The sequence below is a fragment of the Leptodactylus fuscus genome, chromosome 2 (genome assembly GCF_031893055.1).
Source record: "Leptodactylus fuscus isolate aLepFus1 chromosome 2, aLepFus1.hap2, whole genome shotgun sequence".
Taxonomy (NCBI): domain Eukaryota; kingdom Metazoa; phylum Chordata; class Amphibia; order Anura; family Leptodactylidae; genus Leptodactylus; species Leptodactylus fuscus.
This window is the reverse complement of record NC_134266.1, coordinates 227025738-227043279: the sequence shown is the minus strand read 5'-3', so window position 1 is coordinate 227043279 and position 17542 is coordinate 227025738. Positions and strand designations below refer to the sequence as shown.

The 17542-nt window shown below is 44.6% G+C and overlaps 1 protein-coding gene across 1 annotated transcript; it reads right to left on the bottom strand.

Moving 5' to 3' along the window:
* Positions 1 to 443: 443 nt before the first annotated feature.
* LOC142195737 (retinol dehydrogenase 7-like) lies at positions 444 to 17347 on the bottom strand. Its single transcript, XM_075265754.1, has 5 exons — positions 17266 to 17347; positions 12107 to 12449; positions 9390 to 9648; positions 2272 to 2435; positions 444 to 1679 (listed from the first exon to the last, which is right to left on the bottom strand). Exons 2-5 carry the CDS (start codon positions 12417 to 12419, stop codon positions 1459 to 1461), a joined length of 957 nt encoding a protein of 318 aa, XP_075121855.1. The 5' UTR covers positions 12420 to 12449; positions 17266 to 17347; the 3' UTR covers positions 444 to 1458.
* Between the last annotated feature and the right edge of the window lie 195 nt (positions 17348 to 17542).

Sequence of the window (17542 nt, the reverse complement as noted above, 5' to 3'; positions counted from 1 at the left end):
GATACACGGATATGTAGACAAGAGAAGATTTATTGTAAAAGATTACGTGTTTCGGGGTACTTTTTGTACTCTATGAGTGCCACCCCTTCATCAGATCTCTTAATGAAGCTATATCAGCATCTACTACGTGCTGTAGTACATGCTGATATAGCTTCATTTTTTAATCACTACACAGCATGTAGTACAGTCATGTACAGTCATGAATGGACAAAAGCCTGCATTGATGTATATAATGTAATTTAGAAAGAAGTGAAGAGTGTTTAGCTTCATCTGAGCTATAGCAGACATATGTTTATAGTTCTATAGGCAATTAAAGCAAGAGACACATAGAATCAAGTATAATGCAATTAATGCTTTTTTATTAAATATACCTTATAGAGCCGAAGCAACTTTATTAATAACAATGAACACGTTTTATGAATATACTTTATTGAGTTTAAACATGCATTATACGTGTATTTATATCTTTTAAGATTATTAACGATAGACAACATTAATAGAATGGCAATATTGAAACTTTATTTGTTTGCTTTTCCAACTACATCTTTGGGTGGTTACGTAGCATGTTAATTAAACGATAAGGACACGTTGATCAAGGGTTTTTATACTGACTGTCAGATTTGGAGTCGGGAAGGAATTTTTCCCCCTGAAATAGGGCAATTGGCATGAGCCTCATGGGGTTATTGCCTTCCCCTGGATCAACACTGTAGGGATTGTAGGGTTATAGGTTGGACTTGATGGACTAATGTCTTTATCCAACCTCATCTACTATGTAACTATGTATTGTGTACACCTGTTGCAAGGAGGTGTGGCTAAGAATTTAGAAACTTCAAAAACTTTGGTACTTTCAGAGGACCGACTATGCTATGATTAAGAGGCATTCCGCCTCAAAACGTGTCAGAGATTTTTTAGATTCACACTCTACTTTCTTGTTTTCTTCTTCATATTTTTCTGTAATTTTTGTTTGTATTTTATACTCAAGATGGATTAAAAGTTATATCTTAAGGAAAACCAGTGAGTTGCTGACTTCTCTTCAAAACCTTTATCTCAAATTTCATGGTTAATATTTGTTGTTGTCAAGAGTGGCGCTGTTTTTGGGGAAAATCAGACATGCATTTTGGTTTTGGTGAACTCTTCAGTGGACTTAGAAATATCACAAGCCCTCATAACCATATCACGGTCTCTACTGATGTTTTATTTTACCTCTATATGAAACCATATTTCTATCCTGAAGCAGTGAATTAGTTCAGTCCAATAAGTAGCATTTAATGTGGATATATTATAAGCATCACAGAGCAAACTCCCACTAATGCTGGCAATGAAGACATCTTAAGGCTGATTTAATATACAGTATATATATGAACTCAACCCTTCACCGAACTCCCCAAAAATGTGACATTTATGTCATGTCTGAATGAGGCTTCGCAACAGTCTATCTCCATTTAGAAGTATATATGATTACTTAATACGATACGCTGGTTTGGGTGATGATCGGCACACCAGATAGTCACCTATGACTGTGGGAAGATAAGACACAGGTATATAATAAAACTTGCTGTCCAGTCCAGCAGTATATCTTGTCCAGGGATGTACGGCAGTTAGGGCATGCTCTATACAGTCTGTGACATGGTAGAGTTTAGGGCTGGCATTGTCAAGTAGATGAGTCAAGTTTCGGGTATCTGTGTACATAGAGAGAAATAAATCACACATTGATATCACTGAAATATTGAAACATATTCATATTATTGTTCAAATATACAATGTATATGGAATTATAACTCTGGAAACACATTTGATTATACAATGTTTATTAGGTGTGAGACACTGAAATATATGATATTATAACTTTCACCATAATCCAAATTCTTCTGGAGCCTGTCTTGGAAGAAACTGGTTTATGATTATGGTGAACCTTTCTATAAGTTGTAATATGGATGCTATGTTTATACATATAGTACTTTTTTTAAAAAAAAATATTCTTTGCTTGGGGAGACTCCAAGCTCTGTGATACTATATATACACTTATATGACAGGAGGATTTCTGAGTAAAGCCGAGTAAATCCTAACAGGACTCCTAGGAGAAATAGTGAGAGTCCTGCTTATCCCACCCACATAGTGGAATGGCTGACAGCTTAAATAATATAAAGGTAAGGTTGTTAGTTACTGTGTGGGGGCTGGGAAAGCAGGAATCACTCTCTCAGAACGTGCTACTGATAAGTTCGCTTTATAGACTGTAGGATAAAAACTGGGAGACTGAATTGGGTGACTTACATTGCTGGTAGTATTGTTCACCAAAGTAATCCTTGATTTGTGAAGGAAGAGTCGACCACACACGTTCTAAATATTTCACGTGAGGTCCTTTCACACACAATTGTGTCTGGAAAGCACCCGGTTCGATTATTGAGACCTTCACTCCAAAATCACGAAGCTCCCTTCTGCAAAGAAGATACAAAGCAGGTGAGAACTATCTCATGTTATATCTTCAAGTTTACTCAAACAGTTTATAAAGTCCATGCAGTGTGATATTGGATTTGTTTCAGTGATAGCGGGAATATGGAGGTAACTAGAGTTCCCCCTACGCCAAACAGCGGCACAACATGGGGTATTCCTGCCCCTGTGTACTGTTTAGGACAGGTGGAATAAGTTTAATCAACTAACAAGTCTGACCTCCCCCTCCCCTATATTAGGTCAGAGAGACCTCTCCCCCCCTGTGTTTTTTTCTGTCCTGTGGACAGAGACAGGTGGATGGGGGGGGGGAGAGATCTCTCTCCTCCCCCTTAGAGTTACTTAGCTTTGGGGGATCTTCGGAGCCTCCGTCCTGTGCCTGCGGCCGCAGGTCCCGCTGGGTGTCTGCAGCAGCACGGCAGCCTTCAGCCGCATAGGATCCTTGTTTCCGGGGAACCTACCTCCTGGTTTTGGTTCCCGGCGGCCGGTATTAGCTGTGCACTCGGCCTATTTGAGCCGATAGAGCTCGGATTGAGACTCTATCTGGCTGTGGCTTTCGGGGGTCCCCTCTCCCGCCTTAGGCTGCCCCCCGCCCCCCCTTTTGAGAAAGGGGGGGGTCTTTTAGGGGGGGTTTTTCCTTGGAAGGGGGTGGGACTTGTAGAGTCCCGCCCTGTCTCCTCCCTCCGTCCTCCTCTCCTCCTCCTTTCCTCCGCCGGCCTTTATAAGGCCCTTGCTCCGGCTACTGAGTGCTTGACTGCATGCACTCAAGCTGGAACACTGGTATCCTTGTGGTATTAGGATTCTGTTCCCTATTTGCTTAAAGTTAAGGAGTTCTTTGGCAGAGGGGGAGGTGGAGTGAGGTTCCAATACAGGGTTAACCCTTGTCTCTTGCCTTCCAGATGTCGTCTTCTTCCTCTACACGGGACATCCCACCAAGGAAGTCCGCCGCTAAGCGCCGGCACCTGGCATGTGTAAAGTGCAACATCCCGCTACCTGATGGGTACGCCTACCAGTGCTGCCGTGGGTGCAGAGGTTCGCCTTCAGAAGAAACCTCTCTGCGTGATGTCGTGGGATGGGTGAAGGAGTTCGTAGGAGACTCTATGAGGAAACTGGAGACCTCCATTGCCCAGTTAGGCAAGAGACCTCAACTGGAGTCTCCACAGCTGTCCCTCCCGTCTTTGGAAGGCCTACAGATTGTTGATCAGGTATCCTCTGAGGAGGAACCGGAAGAACCGGTAAAGGCTTCCTTCCCGCTTGAGAAAATCCCTAGGCTGCTAAAGATTGTCAGGGCCAGGAAACCAGAGGCTGAGTCCGGTGAGGGCCCGTCTGCATCTCTCAGGTCCTTCAGAGCAGGCCCTGAGGTAATCAAGAGGATGGAGGCGGAGTGGAAGAAGCCGGAGAGGGCGTTTAATACGTCCAGGAGGTTCAAGACCCTCTTTCCCATTGCCGAAAGCCAGCTGAGCTCCTGGGGACCACCGCCGAAAGTAGACATGGCGGTCGCTAAACTGTCTAGACGCACAGTTCTTCCAGCAGAAGACGGTTCCAATCTCCAGGACCCCATGGACCGGAGGTCGGAGGGATCCCTAAGGAGAATATATGCCGCCTCTTCAGCTCAGGCCTCCGTAAGCATTGCTGCAGGGGAGGTGGTGTCCAAGCTTCGGTCTGACCTAGCCACCCTGCACAAGGACACAGATGCAGGAATCCATAGGGACGAGTTACTGGAGTCCATATCGGACATTAGTCTCATGGTGGATTACCTTGCCGAGGCCGGTTTTTACCAATCTAAACTGGCCTCTAGAGCCATGGCGTTATCTACGGCCGCAAGGCGGCCTCTATGGCTTAAACCATGGTGGGCGGACAACGCCTCTAAGTTTACCTTGTGCAGTCTCCCCTTTGAGGCCGGAAGATTGTTTGGGAAGGAGCTGGATAAAATAATGGAAGGGCTGGCAGATTCTAAAGGCAAATGCCTGCCACAGTCATTCGGAAGAGGCCAGCGCTCCTTTCGGACCTACCGCCCTCAAGAGGAACAGCAAGAGGTCGCTTCCAGAGGCGCTCGGGAGGTCAATCCAGAGGCGGCGGTCGGGGCTCCTCCCAGGAGGCAAAGAGAGGCATATAACTATCACGCCTCCATGCACCGCGCCGCGGTTGTAGGGGGTCGCCTTTCCGCTTTCGCCTCAGAGTGGTCCCGACACATCAAAGACCCATGGGTCCTCGACATCATTCACAGCGGCTACAAGATCAGCTTCGCTACACCACCTCCAGACAAATACATCAGGACCCGCCCTCTTCAGGGCACCAAACAACTTCATTTGGAGGAGTCCATACAGGAGTATGTGGACAAGGCTGCATTGGAACCGGTACCTATAGAGGAACAGGGTCTAGGAGTCTACTCCCCCGTGTTCCTGGTCCCAAAAGCGTCCGGAGGTTGGCGCATGATCATAGATCTCAGGTACCTCAATCAGTATATCTGCAGAGTACGATTCCGTATGGAGACCATCAAGTCGGTCCTCCCCTTTCTGCAGCCAGGAGATTTTTTCGTCACCCTGGATCTAAGGGACGCTTATCTCCATGTACCTATATTTGCCCTTCACAGGAGGTACCTAAGGATTGCTGTCCGCTTAGGCGGAAAACTTTGCCATTTTCAGTTCAGAGCTCTCCCATTCGGTATATCATCGGCCCCCCACACCTTCACCAAGGTGGTGGCCCCGGTCGTAGCCGCCCTGCATCTCCAAGGGATATTTATTGTCTCTTATCTGGACGACTGGCTCCTGAAAGCCCAGTCAAGAGAGACCCTCACCACACAGTTGAGTATCACCGTGGCTTTCTTAACCGAGCTGGGCTGGCTAGTAAACTGGCAGAAGTCAGTATTGGTTCCTTCCACCCGGATTCAATTCCTGGGATTCAAACTAGATTCTCTCAGCATGATGATCTCCCTGCCCTCTCCACGCAAGGAGAAGATTGGTCAAGTGGCACGACACCTTTCCCGAACCCGGAAGGTTACGATAAGGACGGCAATGAAGGTCCTAGGGCTAATGTCCGCGACCATCGAGGCAGTTCCCTGGGCGTTATGGCACATGCGCCCTCTTCAAGCCGAGATCCTGAGAGAATGGAACCACAGTCCCAGAGGACTGCAGAAGCCAATCCAGTTAACCATCAGGGCCCGTCGATCACTGAGTTGGTGGTCTCATCTCAAGGACGGGAGGTCCACGGCCCAGACTTCCTGGACCCTGTTGACCACGGATGCCTCCCTTTCGGGCTGGGGAGCGCATCTGGGGGAGACCCTAGCCCAAGGTACCTGGAGTCAACTGGAGAAGACCCGTTCCTCCAACTGGCGCGAGCTGATGGTGATATACCGCGCCCTCCTAGCCTTTGCCCCTTACCTAGAGGGAAGGGCGGTGAGAGTAAGATCAGACAACCTGACGGTGGTTCACTATGTCAACAAACAGGGGGGAACCAGGTCCCCCTCACTCTTGGAAGTGACAGACCGCATTTTCACCTGGGCAGAAGACAACTTATCCCAATTGTCAGCGGTGCACATCAGAGGGCAGCTCAACATCCTAGCGGATCAACTGAGCAGAGGCCTAGCGACGAGAGGCGAATGGTCGCTGGATCCAGGTATATTTCATAATCTTACGGAGAGATGGGGTCTCCCCGAGGTGGACCTGATGGCCACCCAATACAATGCCAAGGTAGGGGTATTTTGCTCCCTCTACCGGGAGGACAATCCCTTGGCAATAGATGCCCTGTCAATACCGTGGAGGTTCAAACTAGCTTACGTTTTTCCTCCAATTCCAATGATTCCGAAGGTATTGGCGAAGCTCAGGCAGGACAAGACATCAGCAATAGTGATCATGCCATTCTGGCCAAAAAGGGCATGGTTTACCCACCTCATGTCAATGAGTCGAGGGACCTACTGGAGGCTTCCACAAGTCCACAACCTGGTAACTCTAAACGGTCAGCTCTGCCAGGACCTGGACAGGTTCAACCTCACTGCCTGGAGGTTAACCGCACCGTATGTGGAGACAGAGGATTATCCCAGGCCGTCCTGAGGACATTGGCCAGCTCAAGAGCAGACTCTACCAACCGCAGTTACCAAAGGATTGCTCGGATTTATCAAGAGTGGTGCATAGAGAGTCAGGCCGACAATTCGTCCATTGAAACAGTTCTGGAATTTCTGCAGGGTGGCCTGGACAAGGGATTAACCCCGGCCACTTTGAAGGTACATGTGTCGGCACTGTCTGCTCATCTAGGGACGCGGTTGTCCCAGAATCCTCTGGTTAAACAATTTTTGAAAGGGGCCTCTAGGCTCCACCCTCCTGTGCAACAGCCGGTCCCGCAGTGGGACTTAGCCTCTGTGCTTCAGGGTCTCTGTGAACCACCATTGAACCCTTGTCTGAGGTGGACCTAAGATACCTCACACTTAAGGTAACATTTTTATTGGCTATAACATCCGCCAAAAGGGTTGGAGAGCTACAGGCTCTATCAGCTTCAGAGCCTTATATTCAATTTTTTCCCGACAGGGTTCAATTGCGGTTTGTCCGCGGGTTCCTACCCAAGGTTCCCACCCCTGATAACATTAACCAGGTAATATCCCTACCCTCCTTTTTTCCTTCCCCTACCTCAGAGCAGGAGGAGAAGTTGCATAGCCTGGACCTGGTGAGGGCTTTGCGGATATATTTGGAGCGGACAAGCCCCTTTCGGAAGTCGGAGAACTTACTCATAAATATATTTGGTCACAACAAGGGTAACAAGGCATCCAAGGTTACCCTGTCCAGATGGATAAAGGAGGCCATCATTGGCTCCTTACAAACTCAGGACCTGCCTGTTCCTGAGTGCCTAAGGGCCCATACTACCAGGGCCGTATCTGCTTCCTGCGCAGAAAGGCATTCCCTCTCAGTGGACCAAATATGTAGTGCAGCTTCCTGGAGCACTCACCTCACGTTCGCTAAGCATTATAGACTTGGCTGGCACACCTCCGATGCAGTAGCCTTTGGTCAGACCGTCTTAGCTGCGGCCTGCCAGGGTCTCCCTCCCTAGTGGGGTACCTTCTTGCTAGATCCCCATGTTGTGCCGCTGTTTGGCGTAGGGGGAACGAAAGATTATGAAGATAATCTGTTTTCCCTTAGCCCAAACAGCGGCACAAGGCTCCCTCCCTTTATTTTCAGATTTACTGTCTGTAAGGTAGATGGATTATTCTTGTGACTAACACAGGGGGGGGAGAGGTCTCTCTGACCTAATATAGGGGAGGGGGAGGTCAGACTTGTTAGTTGATTAAACTTATTCCACCTGTCCTAAACAGTACACAGGGGCAGGAATACCCCATGTTGTGCCGCTGTTTGGGCTAAGGGAAAACAGATTATCTTCATAATCTTTCGTTATTTGGGATGATCTATAAGTATAGCAAAGCAACTGAAATCAAACTTTGGACTAACCAGACCACAATATTGTGAGATTCTAGTTTCTAGGTAACATTTCAGAATAAGTTAAACATCTTAGTTACATACCAAAATGCATGACAAGTGTAACTAATAATTATAAAGCAACTAGCTTCTGCCCGTGACTTCGTCTGCGTGTTGTTGGCATGGATGATCCTATATTCAAAAAATTGTTGCCGTCGATGGTCTGTCTGCTCCGGCATTTCAACAGCTCTCAAGCCTGGCCTGAACTTGTCCCTCGAGCCATGCTTGTGATTGTTCTGGCATCTCAGCAGTTCACTGGGACGCCATATAATGAGCTTGTTGTTGTTGTCGATGATCCGCCTGCTCTGGCATTTTGCCAGCTCTCAAGCTGGCCTGCCACTGATTTTGTTCCTCATGCCGTGACTGTGATTGTTTCGGCATCTCAGCAGCTCGCTGGGATGCCATATAATGAGCATTTGGTTGGTGTCAATGATCCGCCTGCTCGAGCGTTTTGAGAATTTTGCGACAAATTAGATTTTCTTTTTCCTGGCATGTTTAAAATTGGGAAATTGCCAATTTGGATTAAAGTCGTTTTTCTATCTCAGTGTGTCAGCACACTGCTAGGAGTATATTTGCCTTCCCCCCTCTTCCCTCTGGCTGTACAAAACAATTATGCAGATCAGATAATAAGAATGGACTCAGTGTTATCTGAGTGTTTACATAGAGAGATAACAGACCAGGTTTTATAAGCAAAGTGCAATTAGCTGATAGTCCTGCAGGCAAGAGCTGTTTAATATAGTATATGAACATAAATTCATAACAGTCATGAAACCATGTCATACTAAAAAAGTAGCGTATATGTTAATTCAGGTTACAAACTATATATGTGCCAAATTTCATCCAAATCCAGGGTAGGGGTAGGGAAGTGGAGGGTCTTTCCATGTAGCAGGGACAGAGAGGGCTTTACCTCCCTCTTCTTTACTTTATGATCACAGAGCTGCATTGATTGGTGGATAAGTAGCCAATATGCTGCTCAACCAATCAGAAATTGGAACAGCGATAACAACAAAATAACTAATGTAAAATGAGCACGTTCTACTCTGCATCCTTCTCTATCCACTGCAATGTAAAATACAAGGCTAAAGCCTTCTTAAAAGTTTTCATACAGAAGAGAAAGTCGCACCTGCAGGATTTTTTCTTGCATTTAACAAAGAAGAAAGCTTCTGTCTTGTTGTTAAGATTATAACAATTCAGTGATTAGAGATGGATGCAGACAGAGGATTAATTCTGTTGGTGGTTCCATCCGTTGCTCTGATCCTAGAATGAATGGACTTTAATGACAGTAGTTTGAACACTTCTTTTTAAGCATATCCAAGTCTTCTTCTCTACCTGCATTAGGAATTCCAGCTTAGATACTAATATAAGTGAGTTCTCATGTTAGTCATTTGATATATTTATACATTTATATACTTTTTTTCTATAAGCTTTTAAGGTGGGGTACATGTTTTTTTTATGTAAAAATTGCAAAATGTACTAGAAACTTACCTAAGACTGTCAGATAATGCCTCAACTCCAAACTTGGAAGGACAATATCCTCCTCCAACGGTGGACAATCTCCCAGCACAACTAGCAACATTAACAATTCGTCCTCTTGCTTTTATGATGAGAGGCAATAAGTGAATGGTTACATCAAAGAGGCCCAGTAAATTTATATTGAGAACCTTAGCAAAATCTGCTTTTGTTTGCCAGGCATTAGGTGCCAATGAATTTCCAAAACCAGCATTGTTCACAAGACCCCACAAACCTGGAAAATAAAAACTGTGATAAACAAACAGCTACTAAAAAAAATGTGCATTTAGATGTTTTTTATAGATATAAAAGACTGTCCAACTCATGAAGTCTTATCCTGCAGTCATAGTCATCAGTCAACTACTAGTTCCTACATATTTTCAGTAGAGTAGATAGATCAGAAGTGGGAGACGGAAGGAGTATGGCTGCAGGTCAGTCTACACAAGGTTTGTTTTGTTGTCTATCATGGAGACACATTTACCTACCAAGTGACAATCATATTTAGGCTAAAGCCCCACATTTTGCAGAATAGCTTCTTTTTTGTTGTAGATTTTGCTGCATTTTTTGAGCCAAAGCTAAGAGTGGCTTCAACAGGAACGGGGCTACACTTCTCCCTCTGCTAAGACTGCAGGGACAAAAGTTTCCACCCAGGCACCATAAAAAAACCCTCTTATAAAACACTCATACACAAGAGTTAACCTTTAGGAGGATGCTGGTCAGCCATGGCTTTATTAATTAATTACTAATTACTTTAAAATTAAATTTAACAAATGCTGACGTAACATACGTCATAACTTGTAAACACATACATCATCTGACATTAACCAATTAGGTAAAAGGTATGACGGGGTGTCCCAGCCACTGGACCCCCAGTAGCAGGGGTGCACCGTTAATGAGGCGAGGTGAGGCAGCCGCCTCAGGCGGCACTTTCCAGGGGCGGCAATTTTAACTTTTTTTTTTTCTAAACTAGCCAAAGACTGGCTTATTCTGAAAACAAAACTGAGCAGACCTGTTCTGGGCTGGCTTAGACCTCTACATCAATGTGCAGACGGCGATGATAAGACATCATCACACCTCCTGTACCGAGACGCAGACATCTCATGCGCGGCCGGATGAAGGAAGAAGAGGTGACAGCAGCAGAGGCAGCTCCATCTCGGAATCACAAGGTAGGTGAGAATAACTTCTTTTTATTTTAATAGGCCGCTACCTGCTGGTGTATCCCCAGCAGGTAACGGTCTATTTCCCTACTTCCCCAGTCCTGCTTATGGCCACCCCCCAGTTCCCCTTCTGCTACAGGACACAGAAGAGGGGAGCAGAAGCAGATGTGAGCAGGAGCGGGACATGAACCCCAACAACTACCGCTATTATTATACTCCAGAGTATAATAATTGAAGCCCCAGGGGAGGTGAAGAAACGTAAAAAACACTGTTATTCACCTCTCCTGGATCCAATGTTACTCCTAGCAGGCTTTAGGCATTTATATTAATGTCCCAGACATCATGTGGACAGTCCACGTGACATCTGGGACATTACAATGAAGACTGAAGCCTGTGCTAGGAGAAACACTGGATCCAGGAGAGGTGAGTAAGTAAAAGAATTTATCATGTTTCTTCACCTCCCCTGAGTGTTCAATTATACTCGGGGAACTGAAAAAAATGAGGGGGGGGGGGGGGCGGTACTGGGGGGCGTACCTCACTGCTCAGCATCATCATTGGGCGGTAAGCAACGCCACTCTCACGGTACAGTAAGCGACGCCACTCTCTATAGACGCCGCTGTGAGGAAGGGCGTTCCTGATAAACTCCCATATGGCAGTGAAGAGCTACGGTACCAGCACTGATAGCTCTTCACCAGGGGCACAGAACATGAAAGTCGATAATGCGCTGAATTCAGCGCACTGTCGACTTTCTAGCAGTATATAACACCGCATGTGCCCCAGGAAGTGAAAGGTCCTCTTTAAGTCTCATAATACATTATATCAATAGGGTGCGGGTAACTTACTCAGGAGTCGTTTTGAAGTAGGGTCACAACCCATTTTATAGTAGTAAAGATGGACTTCACACAGACATGCTGATATAATCCATTTATTAATCACCAATTGGTGCAATTGCAGATAAATACATCCACAAAGTGTTGCTGTAGTATATCCCAAACACTACAGAGACTACTGTATTATAAGTAGCGCAAAACATTTGGTCACATTTTTTGGTCACAGAATGACCTTCTTCAGACTCTCAGTCTCACTGGTAATGGGCCCTCTAGAAAATTCTGTATGGTTACAGATGCGGATCAATAGAATAGCAACGCTTTTTGGATGTACCGTATTTATCTGCAATTACACCGGATTGGTGATTAATAAATGGATTATATCTACACGTCTGTGGGAAGTCCGTCTTTACTACTATAATACATTATATGATACAGAAAATGGTGCCATTAAAAATACAACATAAACCTGCAAATAATAAGCCCTGTTTAAGCCAAAATATTACAAAGTTAATGCTCATTATTACAAATGTTAAGGCAGGAATAAAATGGCAACAAAATATTAAAAACTGGGTGTTTCGGTAACCACTCCTAAAACTAAGCTTCGTTCTTCTTTCTCAATAAAGAGACCTTCTGGATCAATAGAACATTCCAGCTATTACAATCTAGTTATGTATATACAGTAATGTTTTATTGTATTGTATCTTACCTTTATCTCCAACAATATTCGTAATCCACTTGTCAGCTGAGCTCACACTTTCACTGTCTGTAACATCTAAAATGACTGTTTGTAGGCGACTTGATGTCTCCTTGCTCAGGTTTTTAACTCCTTCCTCTGTTAGGCATGCTGCCAGCACTTTCATTCCACGTTTGTCCAGTTGCTTTGCCAGCAAGTTTCCAAATCCACTGTCACATCCAGTGATAAAAACATATTTATCTGCGAGATTCTGCAGGATCAGACTCTGTCTGTACCATCTGTACAAGAGACTAAGACCCACCAACACCAGCAGGGGGAGCCACATCACTGAATGTGATATTTATATCAATGTTATCTGGGAAAACAACACAATCACGTTTTTTTTTATCTCTAATAACTTTGCATCAGAATGATTCAGCAGTCTTTTATTTTATTTTTTTGGCAATATGCATGGGCCTTTCCTGGCCTCCCTCCCAATGGCTGAACTACAATGTATACACCATTCCATTCTGTTATTCCATGTGTTTGCCTTGTCTGTTGCCTTTGAGTTAAGTCTTGATTATACTAACTGGTATATGCTTTATTCTATGTTACATTTATCTTAACTCTCCTGCATACAAGGTATTTTATGTATATTTTCGATATTTTTCTTTTAGTATCATTTAGACGCATTCACACGACTAAGTTTCAGCTGTGAAACTTGTTTGATGTGTTGGCTGGTTCGGGAGTTAATACAGTTATCTATACTGCTAGGTTTCCCTGTCTCCCAGCGACATACTGTCCTGTACTGTAATCCAGACAATACACGGAACAAGCTTCACACTCGGTTGTGTGAATTCACTCCATTGTTATTTCTTCCTTTGGTTGTATTTTTATCAATGTTACCTGGGTAAACAATACAATCATATATTTTAGCTCCAATGACTTTGTATCAGAATGATTCAGCAATCTTTTATAGTTTTTTTTTTTTTTTTTTTTTTGGTGATATGCAAGGGCCTTTTCTGGCCACCCTCCCAATGGCTGAACTACAATGTATACACACTATTCCATTTTGTTATTTCATGTGTTTGACTTGTCTTTTGCCCTTGACTTAAGTCTTGATTATACTGATATGATTTATTCTATGTTGCATTTGTCTGAACGGTCCTGAATACAAGGTATTTTATGTATATTTTTGATATTTTGGGTCTAGTACTATTTAGACACATTCACACGACTGAGTTTCAGCTGTCAAACTTGATTCATGTTTTGGCTGGATTTAACAGCCTGCACCTTATGCCGAGAGCAAGATTCCTAGCAATACAGTTTTATCTATACTGCTAGGATTCCCTGCCTCCCAGCGACATAATGTCCTGTACTGTACTTGGTACATAATCCAGACAACACATGGATCGAGTTTCACTGCTGGTAATCAAGGTTAGTGGTATCCATGTCTATATTAGAGGTAGGGGTATACCGTTCATGAGGTGAGGCGGTTGCCTCAGGTGGCACTTTTGGAGGGGCGGCAATTTTACAATTTTTTTTTTCCTTTTTTTTTTTTCTCTAAACTAGCCCAAGAGAGGCCGCTCTGAAAACAAAACTGAGCGAACCTATCATGGGCTGGCTAAGAGTCTCAGCACAGGCAGTGATGATAAGACGTCATTACACCTCCTGCATTGAGACGCAGACGTCTTATTGCCAGGTGAATGAAGTGGAAGTGGCAGCTCCTTCTCCATCAAGGGATCACAAATAGGGGGAGTGATACCTTTTTTTTTTTTTTAATAGGCCGCTACCTGCTAGAGTATCCCCAGCAGGTAGCAGCCTATTCCCCTACCTATCCCCGGTCCTGCTTATGGCAGCCCCTCCACCCCGCTTCTCTTTCTGCTATAGGATGAAGAAGAGGGGAGCTGAAGTGGCTGTGAGCAGGAGTGGGCCCATGAACCCCAACAACTACCATTATTATTATACTCTTTTCAGACCCCCCGAATATAATAATCAGAGCCCCAGGGGAGGTGAAGAAATATAAAAAACTGTTACTCACCTTTCCTGGATCCGATGTTACTCCACGTGACGTCTGGAACATTACCATAAAGGCCTGAAGCCTGTGCTAGGAGTAACACCTGATCACTACTTTTCTATATATGTCCTGCATGGTCATGGTGCTGTTACTAGTCAGGGAAAGAGATGGTTATGGATCAGGTTATCCTCTACTTACTGAGGACAGTGTATGACAGCTAGTCTTCACTCATTATCTCAGGGCAAACTGCAAACTTCAGATAGAACCTACAGATTGTAAAACTGCTACAAATAGCAGAATACATATCAAATATCCAGAAATAGTGTAATCCAATATATATCCTCACGTTGTACTATTGATTTAGCAAAGTTTGTTTAGAGAACACTAGAGATGAGCGAACAGTGTTCTATCGAACACATGTTCGATCGGATATCAGGGTGTTCGCCATGTTCGAATCGAATCGAACACTGCGTGGTAAAGTGTGCCAAAATTCGATTCCCCTCCCACCTTCCCTGGCGCATTTTTTGCACCAATAACAGCGCAGGGGAGGTGGGACAGGAACTACGACACCGGGGGCATTGAAAAAAATTGGAAAAAGTCATTGGCTGCCGAAATCAGGTGACCTCCATTTTAGACGAATAGTGGATTTCAAATCCGGGTCATATGAGAATGTGAACTTTGTGACTATGAGACAGGGATAGCTGTACAGGCAGGGATAGCTAGGGATAACCTTTATTTAGGGGGGAATGTTATTAAAAATAACTTTTTGGGGCTCTATCGGGTGTGTAATTGTGATTTTTGTGAGATAAACTTTTTCCCATAGGGATGCATTGGCCAGCGCTGATTGGCCGAATTCCGTACTCTGGCCAATCAGTGCTGGCCAATGCATTCTATTGGCGTGATGAAGCAGTGCTGAATGTGTGTGTTTAGCTCAACTACACCGGTGGAGTAGTTGAGCTAAGCACACAGATTCAGCTCTGCTTCAATCAGTGCTGGCCAATGCATTCTATTAGCTTGATGAAGCTACTACATCAGAGCCGAGGGTGCGCTTGAACCCTTGTGCAGCCTCGGCTCTGCTACATCAGAGCCGAGGGTGCGCTTGAACCCTTGTGCACACTCTGCTTCATCAAGCTAATAGAATGCATTGGCCAGCGCTGATTGAAGCAGAGCTGAATCTGTGTGCTTAGCTCAACTACTCCACCGGTGTAGTTGAGCTAAACACACACATTCAGCACTGCTTCATCACGCCAATAGAATGCATTGGCCAGCACTGATTGGCCAGAGTATGGAATTCGGCCAATCAGCGCTGGCTCTGCTGGAGGAGGACCTGAATGGAGACTGGTGTGGAGCGATCTTAGACTCCGCCTCCTCCAGCAGAGCCAGCGCTGATTGGTCGAGTTCCGTACTCTGGCCAATCAGTGCTGGCCAATGCATTCTATTAGCCCGATGAAGTAGAGCTGAATGTGTGTGCTTAGCACACACATTCAGCTCTACTTCATCAGGCTAATAGAATGCATTGGCCAATCAGCGCTGGCCAATGCATTCTATTAGCGTGAACTGAGTTTGCACAGGGGTTCTAGTGCACCCTCGGCTCTGCTACATCAGATTGCTACATCTGATGTAGCAGTGCCGAGTGTGCATCAGATGTGTAGTTGAGCAGAAATGGCTCAGCACTGCTAAGTCTCTGCATTCGCATTGGAATGCATTGGCCAGCCTTCGGCCAATCAGCGCTGGCTCTGCCGGAGGAGGCGGAGTCTAAGGTCGGACCTGAATGGAGACTGGTGTGGAGCGATCTTAGACTCCGCCTCCTCCAGCAGAGCCAGCGCTGATTGGTCGAGTTCCGTACTCTGGCCAATCAGCACTGGCTAATGCATTTCTATGGGGAAAAGTTAGCTTGCGAAAATCGCAAACTGACAGGGATTTCCATGAAATAAAGTGACTTTTATGCCCCCAGACATGCTTCCCCTGCTGTCCCAGTGTCATTCCAGGGTGTTGGTATCATTTCCTGGGGTGTCATAGTGGACTTGGTGACCCTCCAGACACGAATTTGGGTTTCCCCCTTAACGAGTATATGTTCCCCATAGACTATAATGGGGTTCGAAACCCATTCGAACACTCGAACAGTGAGCGGCTGTTCGAATCGAATTTCAAACCTCGAACATTTTAGTGTTCACTCATCTCTAGAGAACACCTATCACCAGATTTCAAAAACCCAATGACATACATCAACTGATAGGCAATATGATCCTGAGTATTTTGTTTAGACAAATCTGTTCAGCCACAAATCTGTTCAGCCATTCCAAAGATATAGGCCCTGTTTGTGTTTATAAAAATTAGGGTATACTAGCCAAACAGGCAGTAACATTGTATGACATACAATACACAGACACACCTCTCTGAGGGAAACCAGTGTTACAACCACTTGTCTTTTAGTTCCAAATTTGTATAAGCAATAACAGGGCTTATAGTTTTGGAATGATTGGATATAACACCAAAATGCTTGGGGTGATAGCACCCACTAGATGAGGTAAGTCATTGGACTTTTCATACCTCGTGACAGGTCCTCTTGTGAGGTTAGGTATGGGTTAAGTGAGCATCAGTACAAGCCACAACAGTATGTATGTGTGTATGTATGTTACTGTGCCTGGGCAAACAATGGTCTGGATCCAAAAGTCCCAGCAAAAACCCTCTAAGGGCACACTATATACAGTATTTTATTGTATACCAATAGAGAGGTATATCATTCTTCTTGCTGAATCATTTTCTTGTCTCTAGATGTTTGTTATCCATGGAAATCTCCGCTTATGATGGCGTTTGCTCCCTTCCCAATTGTACCCCATCACATACAGCTTTATCAGCATCTTGGACACAGTGTCCAACTGGTTGGCGAAAAATATTTAAAAGAATAACATTTTTGTTTTATTCATCAACTGGCCCCTAAGCTTTGGCAATACCCCACGTAACCCTATAGTCTCTATTTCACTTATAAAGGTAGCGATGATACTGTGACAGATTTTCAAGGTGAATGTGGGACATTTGTCATTCCCTGCAAGCATGTAAATCATTTATATCTACCCATTACCGTAATAAAATAAGAAGGATTAAACCTGTGCTCTAACATAATAGTAAAGGCTGCCCAAAATATAAACCATAGTCAGCACTGTATATAACTCACCTGTATGTATGCCGATCTTGTAGGAGATCCCATACAGCAGACGCTCAGTTCTCACTGACAGCAGAGAGTGATGTGTTCTCTTACAAACAGCATTGCAGCAGCAGGAATGGGAGCTGTACAGCTAAAAATGTATACAAGTTCCATTCTTGTCACAACATGCATAACATGTACTTGTGAGGATTTATGTGTTATTTAATGTGACTTTAAAAGTATTACATCCATGAAGACCATGTAACATATACCCTGCTGTTGATACAAATAGATTGATTCATTGAAA

Bases quoted from the DNA above. Each gene is read 5' to 3' on its own strand.
- LOC142195737 (XM_075265754.1), bottom strand. From the start codon at position 12,419: ATGTGGCTCCCCCTGCTGGTGTTGGTGGGTCTTAGTCTCTTGTACAGA. The intron at 9,649-12,106 runs GTAAGATACAAT...TTTATTTTCCAG, and splicing joins GAATATTGTTGGAGATAAAG to GTTTGTGGGGTCTTGTGAAC. The intron at 2,436-9,389 runs GTAAGTTTCTAG...TCTTCTTTGCAG, and splicing joins GCATTATCTGACAGTCTTAG to AAGGGAGCTTCGTGATTTTG.